Below are 21991 nucleotides of genomic sequence, written 5' to 3'. Positions count from 1 at the left end.
CTCTGTGCTCCTCTGACTGCTGTCCTATGGTGGTTAGCACATTCCTGTTGGATACATTCACCTTCTCAGCCACAGTGTCCCCCCATCCCTGAGAATGAGCACTCACTCTACATGGTGGCTCTTCACTGGGAGTCCTTCATGGTCCTGCTGACCATTATCCTTCTGTGCCCAGTTCTCTATCAGGTCTGTTTCATTGGCTGACACTTCCTCCTACTCTTAAAGAGCCAAGCAGTAGATCATTTGTCTGCTTGTACCCCAGCTCTGGTGTATTCCAAAGAGGACAGGAACATGTGCTGTTCTCATAGGACAAAGCACTTGATTTTTGCTTTCAGGTCCTCACTCCTTGAGACTCTGGGGCAAGTGGAAGTACTTCTACCTGGAGACCATTAGCTGTATGACTAAGGGAAGATCAGCAAAATCATCTGGGGTCAATATTTATTCTGTTCAAATTCTTCCCATGAACTAGAATGGACTTTTACTTGAAGAGAACCACACTAAACTAAAACCCAATTTTCATTTTTCACAGAATCATAATCCAAATCTAATCTGAAGGCTATTTCTAGAAGTGAAAAAGAACAACGGAATTTCCTTAAAAAAAAAAAAAAAAAAAAAAAAAAAAAAAAAAAAAAAACTCAATGGATAATATTTTTTGACATTTTTGGCCTAGAAGGGAATCAAAGCATAAAAGTATTCTTTACACCATGTCTGAATTGACATAATACTTCCTTTCTATTTGATTACTTGGCTTGGTTTTTCCCAGTTAGAAAGAATGAGATGACAGAAGATCAGGAATACAGGCTGCTCTTTCTACCAGAGCATCCACAGGTGCCAGCCAGCAGAGGTCAGGCCTGGTAATCAGGACAGACAACCCCAGGTTCAGGCCTTCCTCTACTCCTTCATGCAGCACCATGGGAGTTGGGGAGGGGAGCCCTTCAGCCTTCAGAGTCTCATAGACACTTTCTGGGGGTACTGGACCTGACCATCAGGGTGGGGATAGACACAGAAAGGTCAGATCAATCAGACCCTGGGGCAGACTTCCCCAGAGCTAGGCCGATGTGTGGGCCAGGACATCCAGGAAGCAAGATCTAGATGTGTCAGCAAAAGGAGGCAGCAAAGGAGGCAGCTGCATACAGAGTTTTAGGCCTCTGCTTACCCTGAACATTGAGTCTTCGGATCATGCTGTCTCTCTAAGCTTCTGTCGATTCCTGTGTCCTGCCTCATAGCAGGGGCTGTGTGGGCCCCAGGGCAAGTGCTGCTGGCTAGAGTGCTAGGGCCAGGTTAATGAAGTATGGATTGACTGGGCTGGGAGCTGATTAGCTCTGGCACTGGGCTTTTTCTGAGCAGTGCCTGCAGAATCAATACTAATCCCTTGATCCCATTAGGGGCTCATGCAGATCTCTGGGACAAAGTCTGTGTCTCCCTCTATTTGGGAAGGACCTGTGTAGGCCTGAGGGAGATGCTGGAGCCTTACCAGCATCCCTCCCATTATTTTTCTTTAAAATCTTCCTCCTGTTGTCACATCCCCACTCCCATGCCCAGAGGACTGGGGACCTTCTCCAACCACACCAGTTCCCCCAGCAACTTCTGTGATGCTGGTTATAATCCCATGCAAGGAACCTCCGGCATCTGCCTTTGTCTGGAAAACCCAGACTCCTGAATGATATGATATTAATGTACTTCTGTGCATGAACGCAGGGTTTTTTGTTTGTTTTGCAGTGCTGGGATGGAACCCAGGGCTTCACTCATGCTAGACAAGTATTCTACCACTGAACCACATTCCCAACCCAGCAGAACTTTCTGAACCAACCTTTGTTTGATCAACTAACTCAGCAAGTTGCCTGACATACTCCATTCAGTTCATAAAGCACACTGAGCCAGGCCAGTACCAGAGGAATGAAGGGGTTGGAGACCCCTGGCTCACAGCACCTGAGCACATGCTTACTGAGAGTCAAAACATTTTTTCCCAACCTGTTTATGATGATAGTGCTTGTTATCATTATGGAACATTAGAGATACCATTGAAATAGTGTATTGAAATAAGTGTGTTCTTTCTATGAAAACGAAATAGAATGCTCTCAAAAGACTGTATGGCGGGTGTGGGAAAAACAGTCTCCAAATTAGCTGAAGATCGATGGGAACAAGTGATAAGCATTCTAGCGGGTATTGCACTCAGCCTGCTCACGAAGTGTCCTTCAGTTCTCTAACCACTTCTTCAACTACAATGAGCACTTGCTATGGTGAGGTTAATGCCAGTTCAGTGCAGATGTCCCATTGGCTGCCTCTTGGCACAGGAGAAGCCCTGGCCCTGTGCTGAAAAAGTGGAAATGCTAAAAACCAGCCAGCAATAGGCAGTTTGAATTTTGGAAAAAAGATCACATATTTGCATTCATGGGAAGGATCAACATCTGGATCTTCAAAAGTTACTTACTTACCTTGAAATATGTATGACGTGTATGTATGTATCATTCTGAAAGACCCCCACTTTCATTCTTTTGATTAACCAACTAACTATTGCTTCTAATCTTATTGGTTAAAAAGTCTTTGATTATCCTCCAGAGATGAGTGGTGTGGACAAGTCCTGAGCTTGTTTGTAACCAGCCTCTGTCACACATGTGAGCACACACACATGTGCACATGCACACACATCTCTCAAACATTATGTGCACCTCACACATCACTTGCCTTGGAGTGACCTGTGTATCGTCTCCTGCTCTGGACTAGGAAACCTTGGAGGCAAGCCCCTGTTTTCTTCCAACACTGCTGTATCACCCACAGTGCCTTGTTCAACTATGGATATGCATAATATTTGTCAAATGGAATTTAATGAGCCCCATCTTCAGGGATGAGGGGCATTACTGAGGCTTTTGTTTGAACAAATGCAGGTGCAGAAAAAAAGCCTTTCCAGCCTGTAGAATTGGCCAGCCTTGAGCCTACCTTGTACACTGTCCTGACCTTCTCAGACCCAGCCATTCTTGGGCTGTCCAGCCTGACTTGCCACATTTCTAGCTGAGTCTTGGTCACTCATCCATACCAGGGCACCCTAAAATCAATGAATTGCTGTAGATAGTTCTTTCCAGACGTGACGAATCTCCATAAGTTTACATGCTCTTTCAGTCCCAATGGGCAGCTGTGATTTTGTCCCTCTGGCCTTGACCCTGGCCTAAATGCCCACCTGGACACCACCTGCTTCAAGCAGGATGTTTTAGTCAGTTTGGTTTTGTTTGTTTGTTTGTTTTGTTTTGTTTTGTTTTGTTTTTGCCACTGTGACTAAAGGATCTGATCAGAACAATTTTAGGGAAGGAAAAGTTGATTTGAGGGCTCATGGTTTCAGGGTTTTAGTCCATAAAAGACCAGCTCAATTCCTTGGGCATCAAGATGAAGCAGAACATCATGGCAGAATGACAGAGGGAAGCAGCTCGCATGGTGGTCAGGAAGCAAAGAGGTCTCCACTGGCCAGATACAAATATACACCCCAAAGCCACACCCAATTCCCACCTCCTCCAGCCACCCTCTACCACTTCAGTTACCAATTAATCCTTATCAGGGGATTAAATCACTGATTAGTTTAAGGCTCTCAGAGCAGAACCATTTCCCCTCTGAATCCTCTTGCATTGTCTCTCACGTGAGTTTTGGGGGGACACCTCACATCTAAATCATAACATAGGACAGTTCCTCATTCTCACAGAGCCCCAACTATCTTAGCTTCAAGAAGTTAAAATGGAAGAATGGAAAATACTTTAAAACTCTTCTGACTGATCTCAGTGCTTTAAGGATGAGAGCAGAAGACAAGAGGGGCAAGCAGCACAACCAGTCCCATGCGGAGCCGACCAGGACACAGTCCTGCCTTCTGCTGCCACCAGCTGCTACTCCTCCTCCTCCAGTGACCATCCCCCACTGGGCCTCACCATGATACCCACAGTGTAGGCTTTGTCTCTGCCCAGTGGATGCTTTGAGAACACTCAGCAGAGGGGAGCCTCTTCATGTCCTCACTTGCTGAGGGAGACACTGGTGATAGTCAGGGTCTGTCACAGGCATGGGTATGAGCGTAGGGGAGGGGAAACAGCCACAGCAGACCTGGTCTTCACGCTTGCTCACACCTACATTTCCCTTCTCACTGTAAACCCCACCCCCCCCAACCATTCCTCCTTTACCTGCTTTCCTCATCATTATCCTCTCTGCTTTCCTGGGTGTTCCTGGCTGGACCAGGCTTCTCTACCACCTTTGTGTTGATTCTTCTGCCCATCCCAACAAGGGTCGGTCCAGAAGCCATTCTGAGTTCCACAGTGGACACAACATGCAACCACAGGCAACTACCATCCTTCCTCTAAGCAGAAACTGCAGGCTGCAGAGGAGTGACACACACTGGATATCCCTGCAGCCCTGTCTTAGACTCAGGCATAGGTGCACCCTCCCCAACCCAACCCCACCCCCTACACATACTCAGGCATCATTTCCCATGATTCCACCCCCTGCTGGCCAGATGGCTTTCTCCAAGACTGAGGGCTCTCTTGGTTCTACTTAATAACCGCCTGGTAATTAGCTCCACGATTTTGCCACTATGCTTATAATAGCCTCCATTAAAGTTATGGGGTTTTCAAGCCGTAATGGCTTCCAAAGTAATTAATGCACAACTGGGTTTATTGCAAGTTTATTTTTAGAGCTTTTCTCCCTCATTCCCTCCCTTTCCTCTCATAGATATTTTGACCAAAAACTAAATGGGATCAGATTCCCTGTGTCTTCTTGCACCGTGTCCCTACTTTCCCCTTTTCCTTTTTGTTCCGTTGTCTAGGCAGGTTCTGGGACCCAAGCACAAGCAGCTGGGGCGGAGGACAGGGGCTCTTGAACAGGTGTTTGTCCAGGCCAGAGAAAGCCTGTGGCCTGTGTGTGTCCCTGTGCCTGGCCCAGGCTGTGAGGACTTCAGGCATGCTCCTGACGGACAGCGTGTGGCCACCTCACCCTGATTTAACTCTGACTGCATCATTTCCTAGTCATTGACCAGGGGCAAATTACTTACTTTCTCTTTCCATGAATCCAGCTATAAAACAGGGATCATGATAATACCTGCCTCACAGGGTGGTTGTGAGGACGGCAGGGAGCAGACGTGTGTTAAGTGTTGAACTTAGTCTTTGTACATCATGAGTGCTATGGGAAGCTGTGTTGTCATTAACAACAGCCCAAGCAGACCAGTGGGAGGTTGAGCAGGTGTCAGAGCTGTGCGATAAAGTGACTTCCCAGAGGGGACAAGTATTAAAAGCAGGAAAGTACTGACATGGGGCTAGACCCACATGGACTGAGTGGGCATGGTGCTCACTTTCTTTCCTCAGCTCTCTCCATCCTGGAATTAGAAACTTCTGGAAAACCGGAGACATTGAAGAAAGCTTCTTTGTGAATCTCTAAGAACATAGAATCAATCTTTCCAGATGTTTTGGGAGCTTCAGTCAGGCCTAGCCTCCCAGTTTAGGTCCTTTTTCTGTTACTGTAATAGAATACCTGAGACTGGGTGATATATAAAGGAAAGTAGTTCATTTGACACATGGTTCTGGAGTCTAGGAAGTCCAAGAGCATGGTGCTAGTGAGGGCCTCATACTGCTTCAACTCATGATAAAGCAGAAGGTCAAGCAAACACAAATGGAAGACATAAAACATGATGGACAGTCTTGCTTTATCACAACCTGCTCTTGCAGGGATGAACCCACTCTTGTGAGAAAGGCATTAATCCCTCATATCATCACCTCTTAATGGGCCCACCTCTCTGCACTGCCACAATGACAATCAAATTTCAACACAAGTTTCAGAGAGGACAAACCATATTAAAACATAGCACTCCCCATCCTTCTTTAGATGTAACATAAGATCACATCAGCTGGAATATGGCATTGATGTGGAACCCTGTACAGCCCTCCTGGTGGCCTGCAATTTGATCCAGAGGGTGTGGCATAAGTCACTCTGCTTCTCACATGAGACCCATAAGCATTCTTATATGCCACTGGGCTCTGTTACTTATAGGGTCAGCCAAGGCCTGCTGTAGGGAATGGAGCACACAGCTCAGAATGATGGTCCTATTGCATGCCCCACTACTGGCCTCTGTTTCATTTAACCCTAGTGTTCCATCGCCTAAGGAAGGCAGGGAGGGTGATGCCATCTGCCCTTGTAGACAGACTCTGGAGACAGTGGGCCTTTGGTGGGAAGAGGTAGGCAGGGGCTGCTGACTGACCCAGGAAACCAGAATGGAAGGCAAAATTTGGTCTTCCAGATGGCATCATATTTAAGAGAAGACCTGAGAATAAAGCATACTACTTCCAAAACTGGGGGACAATGAAGTCCTGGTCAGCACATCTCTCAATCCTCCCAGAGATGGAGAGCATACATGGGCTGGGGTTGGAGCAGACTTGGTCACCATGCAGTGCTAGACTCTGGGGGTGATGAGTACATCAAGGGCTTTGCTGGGGCACCCAAGGCTGCCCTTTCTCCCCTCCCCCTCTTCCCCCCTGGCACATCTGCGCAATGCTCAGCACAGAAGTGAAGGAAGGAAGAAAGGAAAAGGATGTGGTAATTTCCGCAGTGCCTATATTTACTCCCCTTGTCCTAAGAAGGAATAAGTCCCAGAATGGATGGCTGCCAGAAGATTTGCCACAACTGAAAACAAGCTCAACCAGGCCTTTTCTTTTCATGGGGATGCCTTTCCTGGGGTCCTGCTGCTGCCATTTATGGAAATGTCTCCCCATGATGTAGCAGTCCCATAGGGACCACCCCTTTTCCCTGCTGATGCCCAAGTACAGCACCTGGCACTCATCCTGCATGGAGCAGGTGCTCCAAAACAATTTCCTAGGGACATTAACAGAGGAATGCATTTGTCACATTTCTTCCCATAGCCTAACCCTAAAAGATCTCTTCCTTTTCTCAAAGTAAGCTTCCCAACTCTGCTGCTATACCCAGGTTTGAAAAAATAAAATCTGGGCCCACAAATTTGGATATCACAAAAGTTAACATTTCTTGTACACTTACATGGGAGACCACCCTAAGTGCTTCATGAATGTTAACTCATAATTCTGAGAACAGCCTTGGAAAGGAGGTGCCCAATTTTCTAGATGAGAAAAACTAAACTGCAGTACAGGGTTGATATAATTGTGCAAAGATCACAGCTTATGGATGAAACACTCGGGACTTAAACCAATCGGGTGTCCCGGAAGCTGTACCTGTAATGCCTATACCCTATTGACTCTTATAAATGTACCCTCAGCAAAGATGAGGTCTTCAAAGAGAAGACCAAGGAAGACTCCATTGAGAAACCTGATGCTGTATGTCCCAGAGTGGGACCTGACTCTTGCTGGGTGTCCACTCCCATGCTTCGGTCTCTGGCCATCCTCTTCTGCTCTCTTTTACAGGTATCCATCTCTGAGGGTTCCTGACCTCACCCCTGGACAACCGCCCCTTCTCAGGCTCCTGTCAGGCTGGACTCTGCAAACCTGCTTCCGCAATGGGTGGGTTGTGAGTGCTGGTAAGACCTGCTAGCCAGCGTTCGGCTTCTCTGTTCTCTCCATGCCTGGCCGGCCAGCCCATGCCTTTTCTTTTCTCCCCTGTGCTGCCGCTGCCCTGTGGCCACCCCTCTCCTGACCTTACCACCACTCAGGTAATGAGGAGCTGTGGGCGCAGCCAGCTTTGGAGATGCCGAAAAGACGGGACATCCTTGCAATCGTCCTCATCGTGCTGCCCTGGACTCTGCTTATCACCGTCTGGCACCAGAGCACCCTTGCACCTCTGCTCGCTGTGCACAAGGGTGAGCCCTGCCCACCCTCCCTGCCTACTCCCCAGCCCGGCCTCCTTAGTGAGAACTCTTTGAAAGAGCTTATTACCCTCAGTTCCCAAGAGAAGGGTCCATATCATGCCACACAAGGCCACTGGGGTTGCTCAGGAAGCAAAAGGGGTGAGAGGCAAGCATGTGGATATGCCTCTATTGTGATTTTTGCAGGAAAGAAAGAGCTGAGCGAACCTCTGAGCAGGCTTGGAAGTGGACAGTTTGAATAATTTCAGTGTGTTCTAAGATATGACAGGTAGTTTTTAATTGTCTGGTACTGGTACTTTGGTGATTTAGGACAGCGTAAGATTGGCTTGCAGTGTTTGATAAAGGAGGTGGGTGGGTGTGCCTCTGAGTTGGTTCATTGGCATATGAAAATTGTATTTGCAGACAATTGTTTATTATTTCTAGCTAGTCTGGGAGGGTCAGCCCTTTCTCAGGTCTGCAAGGCCCCAAGAAGCCAAAGCAACAGCTAGGTGTGATAGCAGACACCTGTAATCCCAGCTACTTGGGAGGCCGAGGCAAGAGGATTGCAAGTTCAAGGTCAGTCTTCACATTTAATGAGACCCTGACTCAAAATATAAAATAAAAAAGGGCTAGGGACATAGCTCAGTAGAGTGTCCCTTGGTTCAATCCCCAGTACAACAAACAACCCTCCCCTATACACACAAAAGTCAAAGCACCATCAAATACAGAATTTTTTAGAACAAACATGATTAATACATGCATGCAGAGACAACTGCATACACAGCTTTACTTCCCAATCCCATGTGCAAAGAACCTAATCACTTAGCAGGAAGTCATGAGGAAAGAATAGGATTTCTGGCCCATATTTTTTGTTGTTGTTGTTATTTGTTTGTTTTATTTTGGGTTGCTGAAGATCAAATCTGGGGTATTGTATACTCTAGGTAAGCACTCTACCTCTGGACCAACAACCTTATCATGTATTGTGTTACAACACCTTTAAGAAGAATATATTGCTTATCCCCTTTTCCTGTTTAGGAAACTAGTTAATCTACCTACTGGCCGTAGACCTGGAGAGAGAAAGAATCTATCAGGAGCTAGTGGGAGAATTATGATTTGAACTGCTTTCACCTGGCTGAGTCCCAGGGTTACCTTTCCCTCTCACATCTAAGCACTTTAGACCCCAAAGCCTTCTATGTGCTTCACATTTGGCTGCTCTCATTGCTTAGCCTTTAGTCTCATGCTTTCTTGTCCCCTTCCACTCCAGTCCCCAATATACACATAGATGCAACACTTTGGGGAAAGCAGCAATTCTCCTAAAGCAAAGTGTCTCCCCCGACCCCTCATGGTGCTAAGAATGGTCTCCAGGTCTTTACCCATGTTCACATACTAGACAGGCACTCTATTACTGAACTATCCCCTCCCCCCAGTCCAATGTGAATTATCTTACCTGGGAGCATGATAAAACAGGAAGGTACCCAAACCCATTTCAGGGATGGAGATAGTGACACTGAATTAGGATCTGGGTTTCCACTGTAGCCTGTAACCCTCAAGTGACTCAGATGAAGGCCATATCCACAAATCATGGCCTATTCTGTGTTGCTCTACACAGATAAACTCCTGTAGGTTCCCAAAGATTCCAGAAGAACAAGCTAAGCTTAAGATTGCTGTAGCCTCACTGCCTGTGCTGGACACTTTGGCTTCTCTGCCTGCTGTCATCTTCTGCTCCTAACCCAAATGTCTGTTTGGTACTTGTCAGTTTAGAATCATCATTATCCTGCCAATACATCATTCCAGAATGGTTGAAACTACCATGTAGAAAATGATGATAGCATGTCCCATTGCATTCCTAGCAGAGCTAGGGTTGGAAACATCAGGCGTTTTTCTAAGTACTGATGTTATTGCCCAACGATGGCAACTTGACATTCTGTCTTCTCTGAACATGCCAAGAGGGACTGAGTGAACTCTGTGGTTAAATGAAGTTAGGGTCACAAGGACTCAGAAGTGCAGAAGCCCTCAAGTCAGTGGGAAGGGCAGAGTGTAGGTATGGAATCCCAATTCGTAGAGAACTTTCCCATGGCAAATATTTGGGATAATCTGGGTAGCAGTACACTAGCCAAAACGGTCCTAAATCTCCTTTCTAGACCACAGTTTCTAAGACTTTATAGATCACAGGATGAATTAAATCTAATATTTTTGTCAGAATCCTGAAAACCTATCCCTCTTAGTTCAAGCTGGTTCTTTTCACAATTTGACCCAAAACTCCTCCAAAAAAGCCATCTTTGAAGAGCTGTACCTGTGCTAGTCTCCCCAACCCCCACAACATCTTCTCTGTAGCCTGGTTAATAGACTTCCAGCTCCTGCTATGTGTCTTGTGCCATTAGCTTGTGAGCACTAAGAGCCTGCAGCAGGTCCTTTTCTAGGTTCATCTGTATGGGACTCCACACCAGCACCCATACAGTTTGCAAGCTGCTAATGATGGTGAAAGTTGAATAGAGGGAGGGACCAAAATGGCTGATGCCAGCATCTTCTCTTTGACCTGGCTCCAGCCCTTTCATGTGACTTGCTCATTTCATCTTTATGGTAACTGTATGGAGCCATGAGGAAGTGGGGCAGCTCATGTCCTTCTACATACCAGGAAATGACAACAAAAGAGCTCTAAGTCCTTCAAGTGTCTCGACTCATTAATCTACATAATAACTCAATAAAGTAGATGCTATTATTAGTTCCATTTTACAGTCACTGAAATCAAGGCACCAAAAGCTAAGTAACCTGTTCAAGGGCATTTAGTTGAACAGAAAGACAGGGTCTAAACCCAGGCATTCAGGTTCCTAGGCCTGCCCTCTGACCATGATCCTTCCACTGAGAGTATGTGAGCTACACTATCATTGCTACATGAGTTTTTCAAACAGAATGACATAATTTGGAAAATAGAAACTCATTGACAACAGGAATGCTAGTGATCTTGAATCTCCTCTTAATAAGACTGCTAGATTCTCCATGGAGGAGGATGTCCAGCATATAAGAAATACCTAGGTCACTAGGGCTTCCTGTACTTGGAGCAAGTTGCCTGCAGGAAGTAATGATAGCCCCATTCCTAGGAGTGTTTGCTCAGAGATCAGGATCTGCAAGTGTTAGTGTCCCTCATGGCATCCTTGGAGTGGAGACAGTAACACTAATAGGGTGCTAGGACAGTAGTGTGCAGTTAGTGTCCCATATAGCCCAGTGTGCCTAGAAGGTATGGGTTAGGAGATTGACATCAAATCCTTGGAAGAGGTTAAACAGGTCGTGTTTGTCCTTTCCTAAAATACCAAAATGGAGGAATATACAAAATCAGGAATGACTTTCAGGTTACAAAATCATTTTTATGAGTGTGGGTAAAACTCACTAAAATCCAATACAATAATTATTAAGTTCTGCACCAAGATTCAAAGAATTGATTACATAGGGCTAAGAAGGAAGAGGCCCCATTTGACTAGAGGATTTGAAAAAAAAAAAATTTGAGGAAAGCTAATCTTTGGATCCTTCAGGATCCAGTGTGTTGCAGCCATGAGATTAATGCTGCCCTTGTGTTTTGTGACATCCCCACCACAGAATGCAGCACGGTCAATCTGCTATGTGGTTACTTACACCACATAAGGAGGGCACTAGGGAAGGGAGGGTTGGAAGACTACAGTGTAAAACCCAGTGTGTTTAGGAACTGAGAGTGCAAGCTTGGAATATGGCCAGGTGCACTCAAAAGACTACAGGGCTGTCAAATGTAAGAATAAGGAAGGGATTATTTCTGTTTCATCCAGGAAGTCAGAACCAAGGAAATCCCTGTGAGAATTCCAGGGATGTAGATCTCAACCTTAGCTTTAACAGGTTGAGCAGATGAAGCAGGGCTCTTGCTGTTCCTGCAGAGAGGTAGAGGAGGGGCCTATCTTAGAAAGGGTAGTTGGACTCGGTACCCTGTAATGGGGACAGAGTCAGGTCACCATTTGTCCCCCACACCGCCTTTCTCCCAACTCTGCAGATGAGGGCAGTGATCCACGACGGGATGCGGTGCCAGGCGCAGACTCAAGGGAGTACTGCATGTCCGACCGTGACATCGTGGAGGTGGTGCGCACGGAATACGTATACACTAGGCCCCCGCCATGGTCCGACACACTACCCACCATCCACGTCGTGACGCCCACCTACAGCCGCCCAGTTCAAAAGGCCGAGCTGACACGCATGGCCAACACGCTGCTGCATGTTCCCAACCTGCATTGGCTAGTGGTGGAGGATGCGCCTCGTCGTACGCCGCTTACTGCGCGCCTGCTGCGCGACACGGGCCTCAATTACACTCACCTGCACGTGGAGACGCCCCGCAACTACAAGTTGCGAGGGGATGCCCGTGACCCGCGCATCCCACGGGGCACCATGCAGCGCAACCTGGCCCTACGCTGGCTGCGAGAGACTTTCCCACGTAACTCCACCCAGCCTGGCGTGGTGTACTTCGCTGACGACGACAATACTTACAGCCTGGAGCTCTTTGAGGAGGTGCGGGAGGGACTGAGAGGAAGGAGAGTGGAAGCAGAGATTGGAGATGCTGATGGATATGGGGACTCTAGCGAAAATAGAGATGCCGGGGAGTTATGGGTGTAGGTACAAAAGCATAAGGAAACCCAGGGAAGGGGATTGTCAGACTAGAATGGGTGAACAGTAGAGGACCAGGGAAAAGCATGGAAAATACCATACTGCTGACAAAAGCATCCTCCACCTGTTAAAGGCAAGAATGGTGGTGTCCTCCTAAAAGCTTTGCCCTTAAAAGAGCTGTTTGAGATCTTTTGAGTGGGGCCATTTTGTATGAAAACCAGAAACCATTCCAGTGGAACAGTTTGAGCTTCTTTGGAGTCCTGGGCCATGCAAGCCTGGGGGGAGGGGGAGTCATCATTTCTGACAGATAAGTGGCAAGATTGAGATGTTTTCTGCAAGGGAGGAAATCAGCAACTGGGTCACATTGAGAAGGTGACAACTGGATTGGGAGTTGGGTCCTGCCTGCAGCTTAGAGGAGATTCCTCTGCAGGTGCCCATTAGTTGCCATCTATAGGATGGCATGTAGAGGCAGGGCTGGACTGTACCTCCGTCCCCCCATGACTTTAAATGGACCCCACACGTATAATTGATTTCACCTCCCTTGGGGATGGGTGCCACTCCTATCATTAGACCCAGGTGTCCTGACTCTGGCTCCCCCCTTGTAGATGCGCAGCACCAGGAGGGTGTCCGTGTGGCCTGTGGCCTTCGTTGGCGGCCTTCGTTATGAGGCCCCACGGGTGAACGGGGCAGGGAAGGTGGTTGGCTGGAAGACAGTGTTCGACCCCCATCGACCATTTGCAATAGACATGGCTGGATTTGCTGTCAACCTGCGGCTCATTCTACAGAGAAGCCAGGCTTACTTCAAGCTGCGTGGTGTGAAGGGAGGCTACCAAGAAAGCAGTCTCCTTCGAGAACTTGTCACCCTCAATGATCTGGAGCCCAAGGCATCCAACTGTACCAAGGTAGGACCCTTTGCAGAATTGATGACTGTAGTGCAAGTATTTCCATGACCATTCAGAGCCTCTCCACAGATCGGGGCCAGGAAACAGAGACCTCAAAATGATCTTGCCCATTTGAAACCTCTACCAAGGAAGGTAGTTTATCTTCCATACTGAAAGTAGGAGGGACAGGGGAGGCATGGTCATAGGGTCATAACCAAGAATTATTAGCCCTGTTATCTGAACAAATGTGCTCTCTAGCCCCCTGCACACAAAAATGCACATACCATCAGATGCACACACACGTGTATGCACACATACATACATACATGTGCACACACACGTGTGCATGCACATTTGGGAAGTTTTGGGACTTGTCTATTTTCTGTAGTTCTATACATCTCATTTCCAAAAGATATTTTGAATGCATCACATGTACAAACAGCAAGAATGAGGGGGTAGGTAGAAATAAAGAACAGGTGGAAAGTCTTGATGGAGCAGGTGGAAAGGGAGGGGCAGGAGAAATACTTGTGGGGTATGGGAGGGAGCAGGGAGGTGGCAGGGTGAGGTCAGAGACCTCACCCTACTTTGTTTTGTCTCTGGACATACAGATCCTGGTTTGGCACACACGGACAGAGAAACCAGTGTTGGTGAATGAGGGGAAGAAGGGCTTCACTGACCCCTCGGTGGAGGTCTAAGCCTCAGGATGAAGGTAGGCGGCAGACCAGGGAGGGCACTGAAGCACACAGCACAGAACCAGGTTTGGACGCAGCATCGATCTCCAAGGACTTTCCGCTCGGTCCTTCATCATGGGTAGATGGGGCAAATGCGGACAAGAGAGGAAGAGGTGTGGCCAAAATCTCCTTTCTTTTTTGCCACCTGAAGGTTAACAGGTGCCAGCTTACACCCACATAGCTGGGTCCTTCTACCACCAGACACTCCAGGCAGTGTCCACGGAGACACTTTCTCATGACATTTCTCTGTCACGTTATGCTGGCCACGACACAGCAAGGACTGCTGCTTAGACTTCCTCACTGGATTCTATCCTCTTAAGGTTATATTTTCCCCTTTGGGTTCAACTGCTCTATGTCAGTGGCACCCTGGTTCTGTAGTCAGGTGTAGTACACAGTGAAAGCATATACCCCAAAACTTGCTTTAGCACCCAGGACTTTTATGTTTGACCTAACTTTGCTTCTCTGTGCATCAGTTTCGTCATCTATAAAATGAGTTGCCAAGAGTACTAAGAACAGTCTGCGGCACATAATAAATACAATATGTGTCACTGATGTTGATCTGGTTCTTTAAAATCCCTCTATTGAGGTAGGCTTACAAGATCTACCTACAATTTAGAGGTACAGAAATGATTTCAGAAAAGCAAAGTAACTTGTCCAAGGTGACACAATGGCACAATGTGAACTGTACGGGGTAATTGGCCATGCCAAGAATTTTCGAGGGACTTTTCATGATCCTACTGTTTCTTGAAAGCACTTCTTACTTGGGACTCCCTATTTTAGGTCATGTCATTCAGAGGTGGGAGCTCAGGCAGTAGACAGACATCTGTCCTCTGGCCTCAGGACATTTGTAGGCACCATGCCCACAGGGACTTCAGGGTATCACTGCCAGTTTTGTCCCTTGACCTTAAAAAGTCACCTTGGCCAGTGTCACTTAGAATGAATCAGTACAGAGCACAGTATAGGATTCATTCTCTGTGTCCTTGTGTTATTGGAAGCACCTTCTCCACCTGCTCCTCAGAAAGGTCTCTCAAGAGCTCCTGAAGTCCTCCATTAGGCACTCAACTTTGAGCAGCTGGTCACACTAGCTGTTCCCTCTCCGATTCCACCCTGAGCTGACACCTCTTTTGTTCCTCCTCTCCCTTCACAGGAGCCTCCTTCTCAGACCCTGTTCTTGGGCCTCCATCCTCTCCCCACAGCTGACGGTCCCTCCACAGCAGACTCCTAAGGAACCACCATCACCTCCTATCTATTGTGGGGGCTTTCAAGAGAGCCCAGCTCGATGACAGGACAAAGGACAGAATTTAAGCACAGAAATCCCAGACCTGTTTTTCTCTCCATCCAGCATGACCAGGGAGCCTGAAAGACCTGAGGGTGAGGGGTCTGGTTGCCAGCAAAGCCAGTGCTCAGCTCACCTCTACACAAGCAAGTGCTGTGGGCACACCTGCCTGCCCTGGAATGATGCTGGGGCTGGGAGAGAAGTGAGAAGACCCTGCAGTCAGGTGGAGCATGGCCATCTCTGGCTCCCTGCTCCTGGGCCCAGCACGACCACACAGGATGCCCAGCAGGGAATTCTGAAGACAGAGCAACCCCAAGCATCATGAATGCCCTACTCCTTGGCATCTGCTCTTCCTGAGCACTGCTCCCAAATCAGACATACCTCTGGCTCTCCTCTGGTTCATGTTTACAGAGCATAATAAGGCTGTCTTCTATCTCAACAGGTGCCCGGCCCTGCGTGGGGGGAGCATGGACCTGCCAATGGACCCCCTGTACCTCAGCTGTGGTGGGAATGGACTCCCTTCCTCTTGTCCACTTTCCCCAAGCCTTCTCCTCCAGCACTGGCAAGGAGGTGGGCCTAGAGCCAGCACAGGTCACTGACTGACCTGGACCAAGAACCACATGACCCCCACTGTCCACACACTGCCTCCCCACCCTGCCCTGCCCCTCGCCTGGCCTGGGCTGGGGAGGGGAGAAACCCTCTTCCTGTGGCTACTGAAAACTGCAGGCCTCAGGGCTGGAGTGAGCAGTGGTGGGTAAGGCAGACAGCTTCTCCATCCTGGAGAGTAGGGGGATCCAGGGACGTCGCCAATTCCTTCCTGCTCCTGTTTTGAGGGATGGGAAATTGGATTGGAGAGATTTAGGGAAGAGGGGCAGGGATCAGTTGGACACTAAGAGGAAAGGAGACCTGAGCGCACACTGCTTTGGAAATCATAATTTTAAATAAAAAAGGGAAAAGAAAATCTCACTTCTCTTGAAGCAGAGATGCAGAGCCAGCCCACCTCATGTCCAGCTGCCCCGCTCTCCACTCCAGAGAGAGAACAGAGCTGCAAACTGTTGTCTCCACCCAGGAAGTAGTGGCCCCCTGGGTCTCCCAGGCCTCTGGAGAGGTCCCTGGCACTCTGACCAGGATGGCCCCTCTGGTGGTAATCTCATGCTCCTGCAAGTTGGAAGCACAATTTTCTTCCCAAGTGGAGGAAAAGGAAAGGGCCTGTGCCTACTGAAGAGGTGTTTATTTTTTAACTGCTAACAACCCCTCCCCTCACTCCATTAAAATTCATAGGACAGGTCTGAGGGCCATGCAGAACCTACTCCTTGATGGGTGGGTGGGACTCAGTCCAGAGACCTAACATTCAGAGTATAGCTTTGGCTGCCTATTTTGAAATGAATATAACTTCCCACTGTATTCATGAAACCATCTGATGGAATCAGATCCCTGAACCACCTTGCAGGATATTTTCCCCAACCTCTTACACTTTGGATGTTGCTTTGGAAACTGAACCCTTGGCATCAAGTGTGATGGCATGGGGCAGAGGAAGGAGGTGGGCACAGGGTATCCATAGATAAGTGAATTTATGTCTGGGCACTCTACTGCCTCATGAAAACTAGCCCTGAATATCAAGGTCAAATTGGCTGGTATGAGGCCACCTTCTTAGCCAAAATCCGAGGGCTTATTTTCAGGAAATTAATAATGAACAACAAAATGAGGATTTTTTTTTTTTTTTTTGGCAGATTGCTAGTTCAGTTGTTTTCACCTAATATCCTCTCTTAGCTGCATGTATATTTATTTATAATTATAACCCTGGTGGACTGCAGCCTTCATCTTTGTTGGGAATGAGTTTGTTATAAGTCAGAATTGGGTCCATGATGACAATTTGTTTTCCAAACCCAGTCTGTTCCCTGCTCCATTGCTGGCAAGCCCCACCATAAAGAAGTGAAGCCAGGGGTTAGGAGTTTCCAGGGCAGTGGCTGGGGGGAGGGGGAGCCCAGGCAGCTGCACCATCCGATCTCTTTTAATTTAACTGTATTTAATTTGTTTTCAAAATTAAAAGTCAAATATGGTTTTTAACAGTCCTAATTCTCTTTAGCCCTGCCTTATTTTTATTCTTATTTATTACCGTAACTATCCAACAAATATTTATCAGGTGGCTACCTGTCAGAACATGGCAGTGGAAAAAAGAAAAAAAGGCCCCTGTCTTCATGGAACTTATCCTCTACTGAGAGGAGATGGATCATAGCAGAAGAATCACATTTCAGAGATGGAATCAGCTCAAAGGAGAAGAACAAAGCCAATTGGGGGAGATTGAGAATAGCAGGAAGAAAGGCTTGGGTTCTTTATAGGGCAGTCAAAAAGGTCTCTGTGAAAAGGCGCTTCTTTTTTCCCTATTTATTTATAACCATTTTTATTAGTGCATTTTATAGTTATACATAACTACAGTTATACATAATAACTATTTTGACATGCATTGAATATAATTTGTTCCTGATAAGGCAATTTTGAGTAAAGCAGTAATACCCCAACATGCAGCATTCTAAGAAGAAAGAGCTCTCCCTAGGAGGGCGAGTGCTTAGCTATGAACACGAGGACAAACATATTCATAGCTAAGCATATCATGTGGTTGCAACAGGCAGGGCAAGGGAAGTGGGTAGAATAGGTGTAACAGGCATGTGAGGGGGATGCCCAGAACATGTTAGCTTCAAGATTCAGCACAAAGCTTTCAGTTTCTACCGAGTAAAACAAGAAGGCATTGGAGGGTTTGGAGCAGACAACCTACATGATCTAACCAAACTTCTTTAAGAACCATTCTGCTTTCTGTGTTGATGACAAATGGAGAAGGCAGGAGCTGGCCAGGGAGGTAGCTTCTGCAACAATTTGGGTATGAGATAATGGTGGGTTGGATAAGGGTGCAAGCTTTGGGACAGAGAGAAGTGACTAAATTCTGAATTTGTTTTAGGATGCAGAGCCAACAATATTTTCTGAGGGATTGGATGTGGGATATAAATAGGAGCCAAAAATAATCTGAGCCATGGAATAGAATTGCCATTTTTTGATATAAGAAAGAGTGTAGGAAGGGCCACCTGGGGCAAATCAGAATTCTGTTGCAGATGCTTTTTGGACATATGCAGGGGACAGTGAGAGGACAGTTGCCTATGTACCTGGACTGTGGGCATGGATGGACATTTGAGGCTACTGGTGTCGAGGTTGTTTATGATGACATAGGTCTCACAGGTTGAGACCCCATGCAGTAAGTGTGGATGGAAGAAAGATGGAATCCAATGAGTGAGTCCTGGCATTTAGGCTGGGGTAAGAGATTAGGTCTTCCAAAAAGAATGAGAAGAGTCCATAAAGAGATCTGGAAAAATTTTTAGTCAATTCTGGAGGTGCTTTGATAGGGAAACAGATAAAGTCAAGAATATGAAATTACTACAGCAAGAGCTCTTTTTAAGAAAAGGCTAATGCATAGGTGTGCATAAAAGTGTAATTCAGGGAATTCTTCACTTTCCAAAAGAGTTTTCTGTAAGAGTTCCTTAATTGCAATCTGCTGTCACAACTCCAACAGTGTCAAGCTTTGCAGAAATCCACTCTTATGTAATATAAGATAAAGTGACACTGTGACATTGCCCCATGCCTCTGGCCATACCAAGTGGCCCTGAGTTTGTACACATCTTACTTCAAAGCTTGCTATTTCAAGGCATCACATAAGGAACTGGTGAGCTTAGACAAAATTAAAGACTCTGCTCCTGTCTTGCTCTCCAGTCACTGTCTGGAACCTCAGTGTTAATAAACTCCACCTCTCCTCTGAGTGGGACATGTGGACCACACTGACTGCCACTGATCTGCTGGGCTCTTGGCTCCATGGCTGCATACCACCAGCAGTACCCATCAGTGCAGATCTTGTGGATCAGCCATAACCATTTTCACTGGACTCCTGTGTGGGTGCTGTGCTCAGAAGTTTGGTGCTAGTTGACTTTCTATTAGTGAAGATAATTAGTTTGGTGCTGTACATGCCAGATGTGGTTTATGAAGAAAAATTGCCCTGCCCCTCCCTACCCCTCAGCTAATTCATATGCAACACTCTTGGCCATCTGGCAGATTCTTATCCCTGCCCACCAGCACAAGAATGGATTTGTACTTGACCTCTCCTCTTGAGGGGCACTTCCAATCCAGCCACATTTCAAGCAGAATCAAGGTTAAGGCAGTAAGCAGACAAGGGTGTGGATCAACTAACAGTTGGGTATGGTCAGAGTCCGGATTCCTGAAGGCCAGGAGGCTAACTATGTTCCTAATCCCAGACTGCCTCCTCCACTGGCTTAGAGTGGCAGAGATGAGACCAGAGACATTGGCAAAGAACTTGATTCAAATCTATTGCTTTATTGCAAACCAGCAGAGTGAACCTGAGTCAAACCACTGAATTCTAGAATCTCTAAAACAAGAACCTCTAATTTGGATATGGACATAACTATGAAGGTTTCCTCCCCTGCTACTGGTTAGTTACAGTGGCAGAGAGTTTACCAAGTTGCATTTAAGACTTGGGCTAGGCCTGGGAGTTTCATGGCTACCCCAAAATGGCCTGGGGTGTGGGGGTCACCTAGCCTATGCCACTTAACTGGACCTTCTGTCCTTTCCCTCCTTGGAAGTTCAGATTCAGGCTGTGGTTTCTGCTGGGATCTACATTTCCACCTCAACTAATGCTTCTCCCATCGAGTACAACTGGAAATGCTGTCTAATTCAGGAAAATCAGTGGCTGAGTATTTCCTTTTCTCTTATGCTCAATTTGTTGTGGAAAGGGAAAAAAAAAAAAAAAATATATGTTATTTCTTAAACAGTTCCTTCCAGAATCCCAGTGGCAGCTTAGAGAGGGCAATAAAGAAAGAATAAAGCTGACTTAGGTGAAATGCCCCTTCTTCCTTCTCTACAAACAGCAACGAACCCATGATTTCAGGAACAGAATGGGGCCATCCAGGATGTGGCCAAGCTCCACAGGGAACATTAGAAGAGCATTCCTGCGTCCAGCAGACTGAGCAGCAGGACTTTGGAGCAGGGGACAATGCCCTCCCACCACCAGTTCCTTTCCTGAGGGTCCGAGTATTCATCACTTGGTGATCTGACTTTTAAACACGACCATCCCTCAGAGACATCCCTCGGGCCTCTCCCAGAAAAGCAGGGAGTATGAAAGGTGCCATTCGCAGAACCAGGCCGAGAAGGTCTGAGGGCCCCAGTGCTTTCCACCTTTCTTTTCAGTACTCCCAGGATTAGAATTTCAGACTGAAGCAGGGAATAAACTATCTCTGGGCTCCCTGGGGTTGCTCTAAAGAGACTGTCCTGTAGGGGAGTGGAGAACACAGCAGCTCACCAGGCAGGGGTGCCAGGGGCTGCTACTCAGTGAATGTACTGGTTTCTGCCCAGGTAAGGGGTGTCAGTGAACTGTATCACAGGGCCTGCCATCACCTCCTCAAAAATGATGATCTGTGGGAAGAAGAAGGATTGGGCTATGAGGCTTGTCCTGGAGCCAGATGAGGGGGCCAGGGGGTTGTAAGGGAAGGGTCTGGGAGTAGGCTGAAAGGAACAGGGACAACGACTCTGCACCAAGAAATAGGAAGGAATGGGTCAACTGAAACTTCTGCCCTCTCCCAAAGGCTCCCAGGGAGGCAACCTGATGCCAGGTGCAAGGATGGGAAGGGAGTCACCAGGAAAACAGAAGGAAGCTGGAGGTGTGCCCACCTGGTTGTATTTTCTGTACAGCCAGGGACCTGGTAGGTAGAGGGTTTCCTGGGGTCCAATGTTCCAGTAACGTCCAAGGTTTTGGCCATTGACAAATACAACTCCCTTCTCCCAACCCTTCAAACAGAGTAGGGAGGGTATTAGTCTACCATAAGAGGCACGGATGATGAAGTCACACCAGAAAGCAGAGAAGACACCTTATGCCAGGTGCAGCAGCACAGGCCTATAATCCTAGCAGCTCAGGAAGCTGAGGCAGGAGGATCCTAAGTTCAAGGTCAGCCTCAGCAAAAGCAAGGCTCTAAGCAACTTAGTGAGACCCTGTATCTAAAATAAAATACAAAAGTAGGGCAGGGGATGTGGCTCAGTTGGCCAAGTGGCCCTGAGTTCAATTCCTGGTATCCGCCCACCCCACCCAGAAAAAGATCTGTTCTTCACTCAGTTTCCAAAAGACCAAAGGGAGTCAGTGTTTCAATAGCCATGGAGACTAACAGGTGGCATGTTCCCCCTCATCCCCACTAGCTCTGAGCCTTCTAGGCAGAGCACCCAGTCCCAGGATGGACATGGGAGCCTGGGCCCTGAGAAGGGCCATCAGGTGATTCTGCTTTGAGCTCCCTCTGCTGCCCTGGAAGGCCCCAGGAACCCTTTCAGATAGGACAATGGAAAAACAGGGGGAACTCTGGGACCAGGTGTTATAGAGTGCTCCATCAAGGCTAAGCATCAATGGTTTCTGAATCAGCACTCTGAGAGAAGAGATGAAAGAACAGGGAAAGGGAAAGGGGGCTTACAAACCTCCAGTTTCAAAAATGTGTCAGAAGGGGAAGAGTCAATGCTCAAGCCACTGAAGAAGAAAGCAGGGAATGTTGGTACATCAGGGATATTATTCCATTTGTCAGTGCTGAACCTAAGGACAGAACAGGGCAAGAAAAAGAGGAAGGGGCTTTCTTAGATCAGTTCCAGTCCTGTACCTAGTTCCTAAGATATGTCCTTTCCCTGTTTAAAGCCT

At 47.3% G+C, this 21991-nt stretch overlaps 2 protein-coding genes and 1 long non-coding RNA gene across 6 annotated transcripts in view; 1 reads left to right on the top strand and 2 right to left on the bottom strand.

The window, feature by feature from the left end:
* B3GAT1 (beta-1,3-glucuronyltransferase 1) overlaps positions 1 to 17339 on the top strand; it is a 29885-nt gene extending 12546 nt beyond the window's left edge. The window contains exons 2-7 of one of the 4 annotated variants that reach the window (XM_079102112.1): positions 7386 to 7481; positions 7631 to 7777; positions 11775 to 12283; positions 12985 to 13281; positions 13869 to 13969; positions 15710 to 17339. In XM_079102112.1, the coding sequence (XP_078958238.1) occupies positions 7478 to 7481; positions 7631 to 7777; positions 11775 to 12283; positions 12985 to 13281; positions 13869 to 13955 (1044 nt within the window). In that variant the 5' untranslated portion in view covers positions 7386 to 7477 and the 3' untranslated portion in view covers positions 13956 to 13969; positions 15710 to 17339. Of the gene's footprint in view, positions 1 to 7385; positions 7778 to 7969; positions 8052 to 11774; positions 12284 to 12984; positions 13282 to 13868; positions 13970 to 15138 lie in introns of all 4 variants that reach the window. The other 3 variants (XM_079102111.1, XM_079102113.1, XM_079102114.1) reach the window with 3 other exon arrangements.
* Positions 9594 to 11767, bottom strand: LOC306638786. Its single transcript, XR_013757560.1, has 2 exons — positions 10081 to 11767; positions 9594 to 9714 (listed from the first exon to the last, which is right to left on the bottom strand). It is a non-coding gene; the product is annotated as an uncharacterized lncRNA (long non-coding RNA).
* A 3157-nt stretch (positions 17340 to 20496) lies between the features above and the next one.
* The window catches only part of LOC306638778 (beta-galactosidase-1-like protein 2), a 40320-nt gene continuing 38825 nt past the window's right edge, over positions 20497 to 21991 (bottom strand). The window contains 3 exon segments of the mRNA XM_079102109.1: positions 20497 to 20733; positions 20989 to 21105; positions 21778 to 21889. Of these exon segments, the coding sequence (XP_078958235.1) occupies positions 20647 to 20733; positions 20989 to 21105; positions 21778 to 21889 (316 nt within the window). The 3' untranslated portion in view covers positions 20497 to 20646.

This window comes from Sciurus vulgaris, assembly GCF_902686455.1.
Source record: "Sciurus vulgaris genome assembly, chromosome: 11".
Taxonomy (NCBI): Eukaryota; Metazoa; Chordata; class Mammalia; order Rodentia; family Sciuridae; genus Sciurus; species Sciurus vulgaris.
The sequence above is the reverse complement of the archived record's forward strand: the minus strand, read 5'-3'. Positions and strand labels throughout refer to the sequence as shown.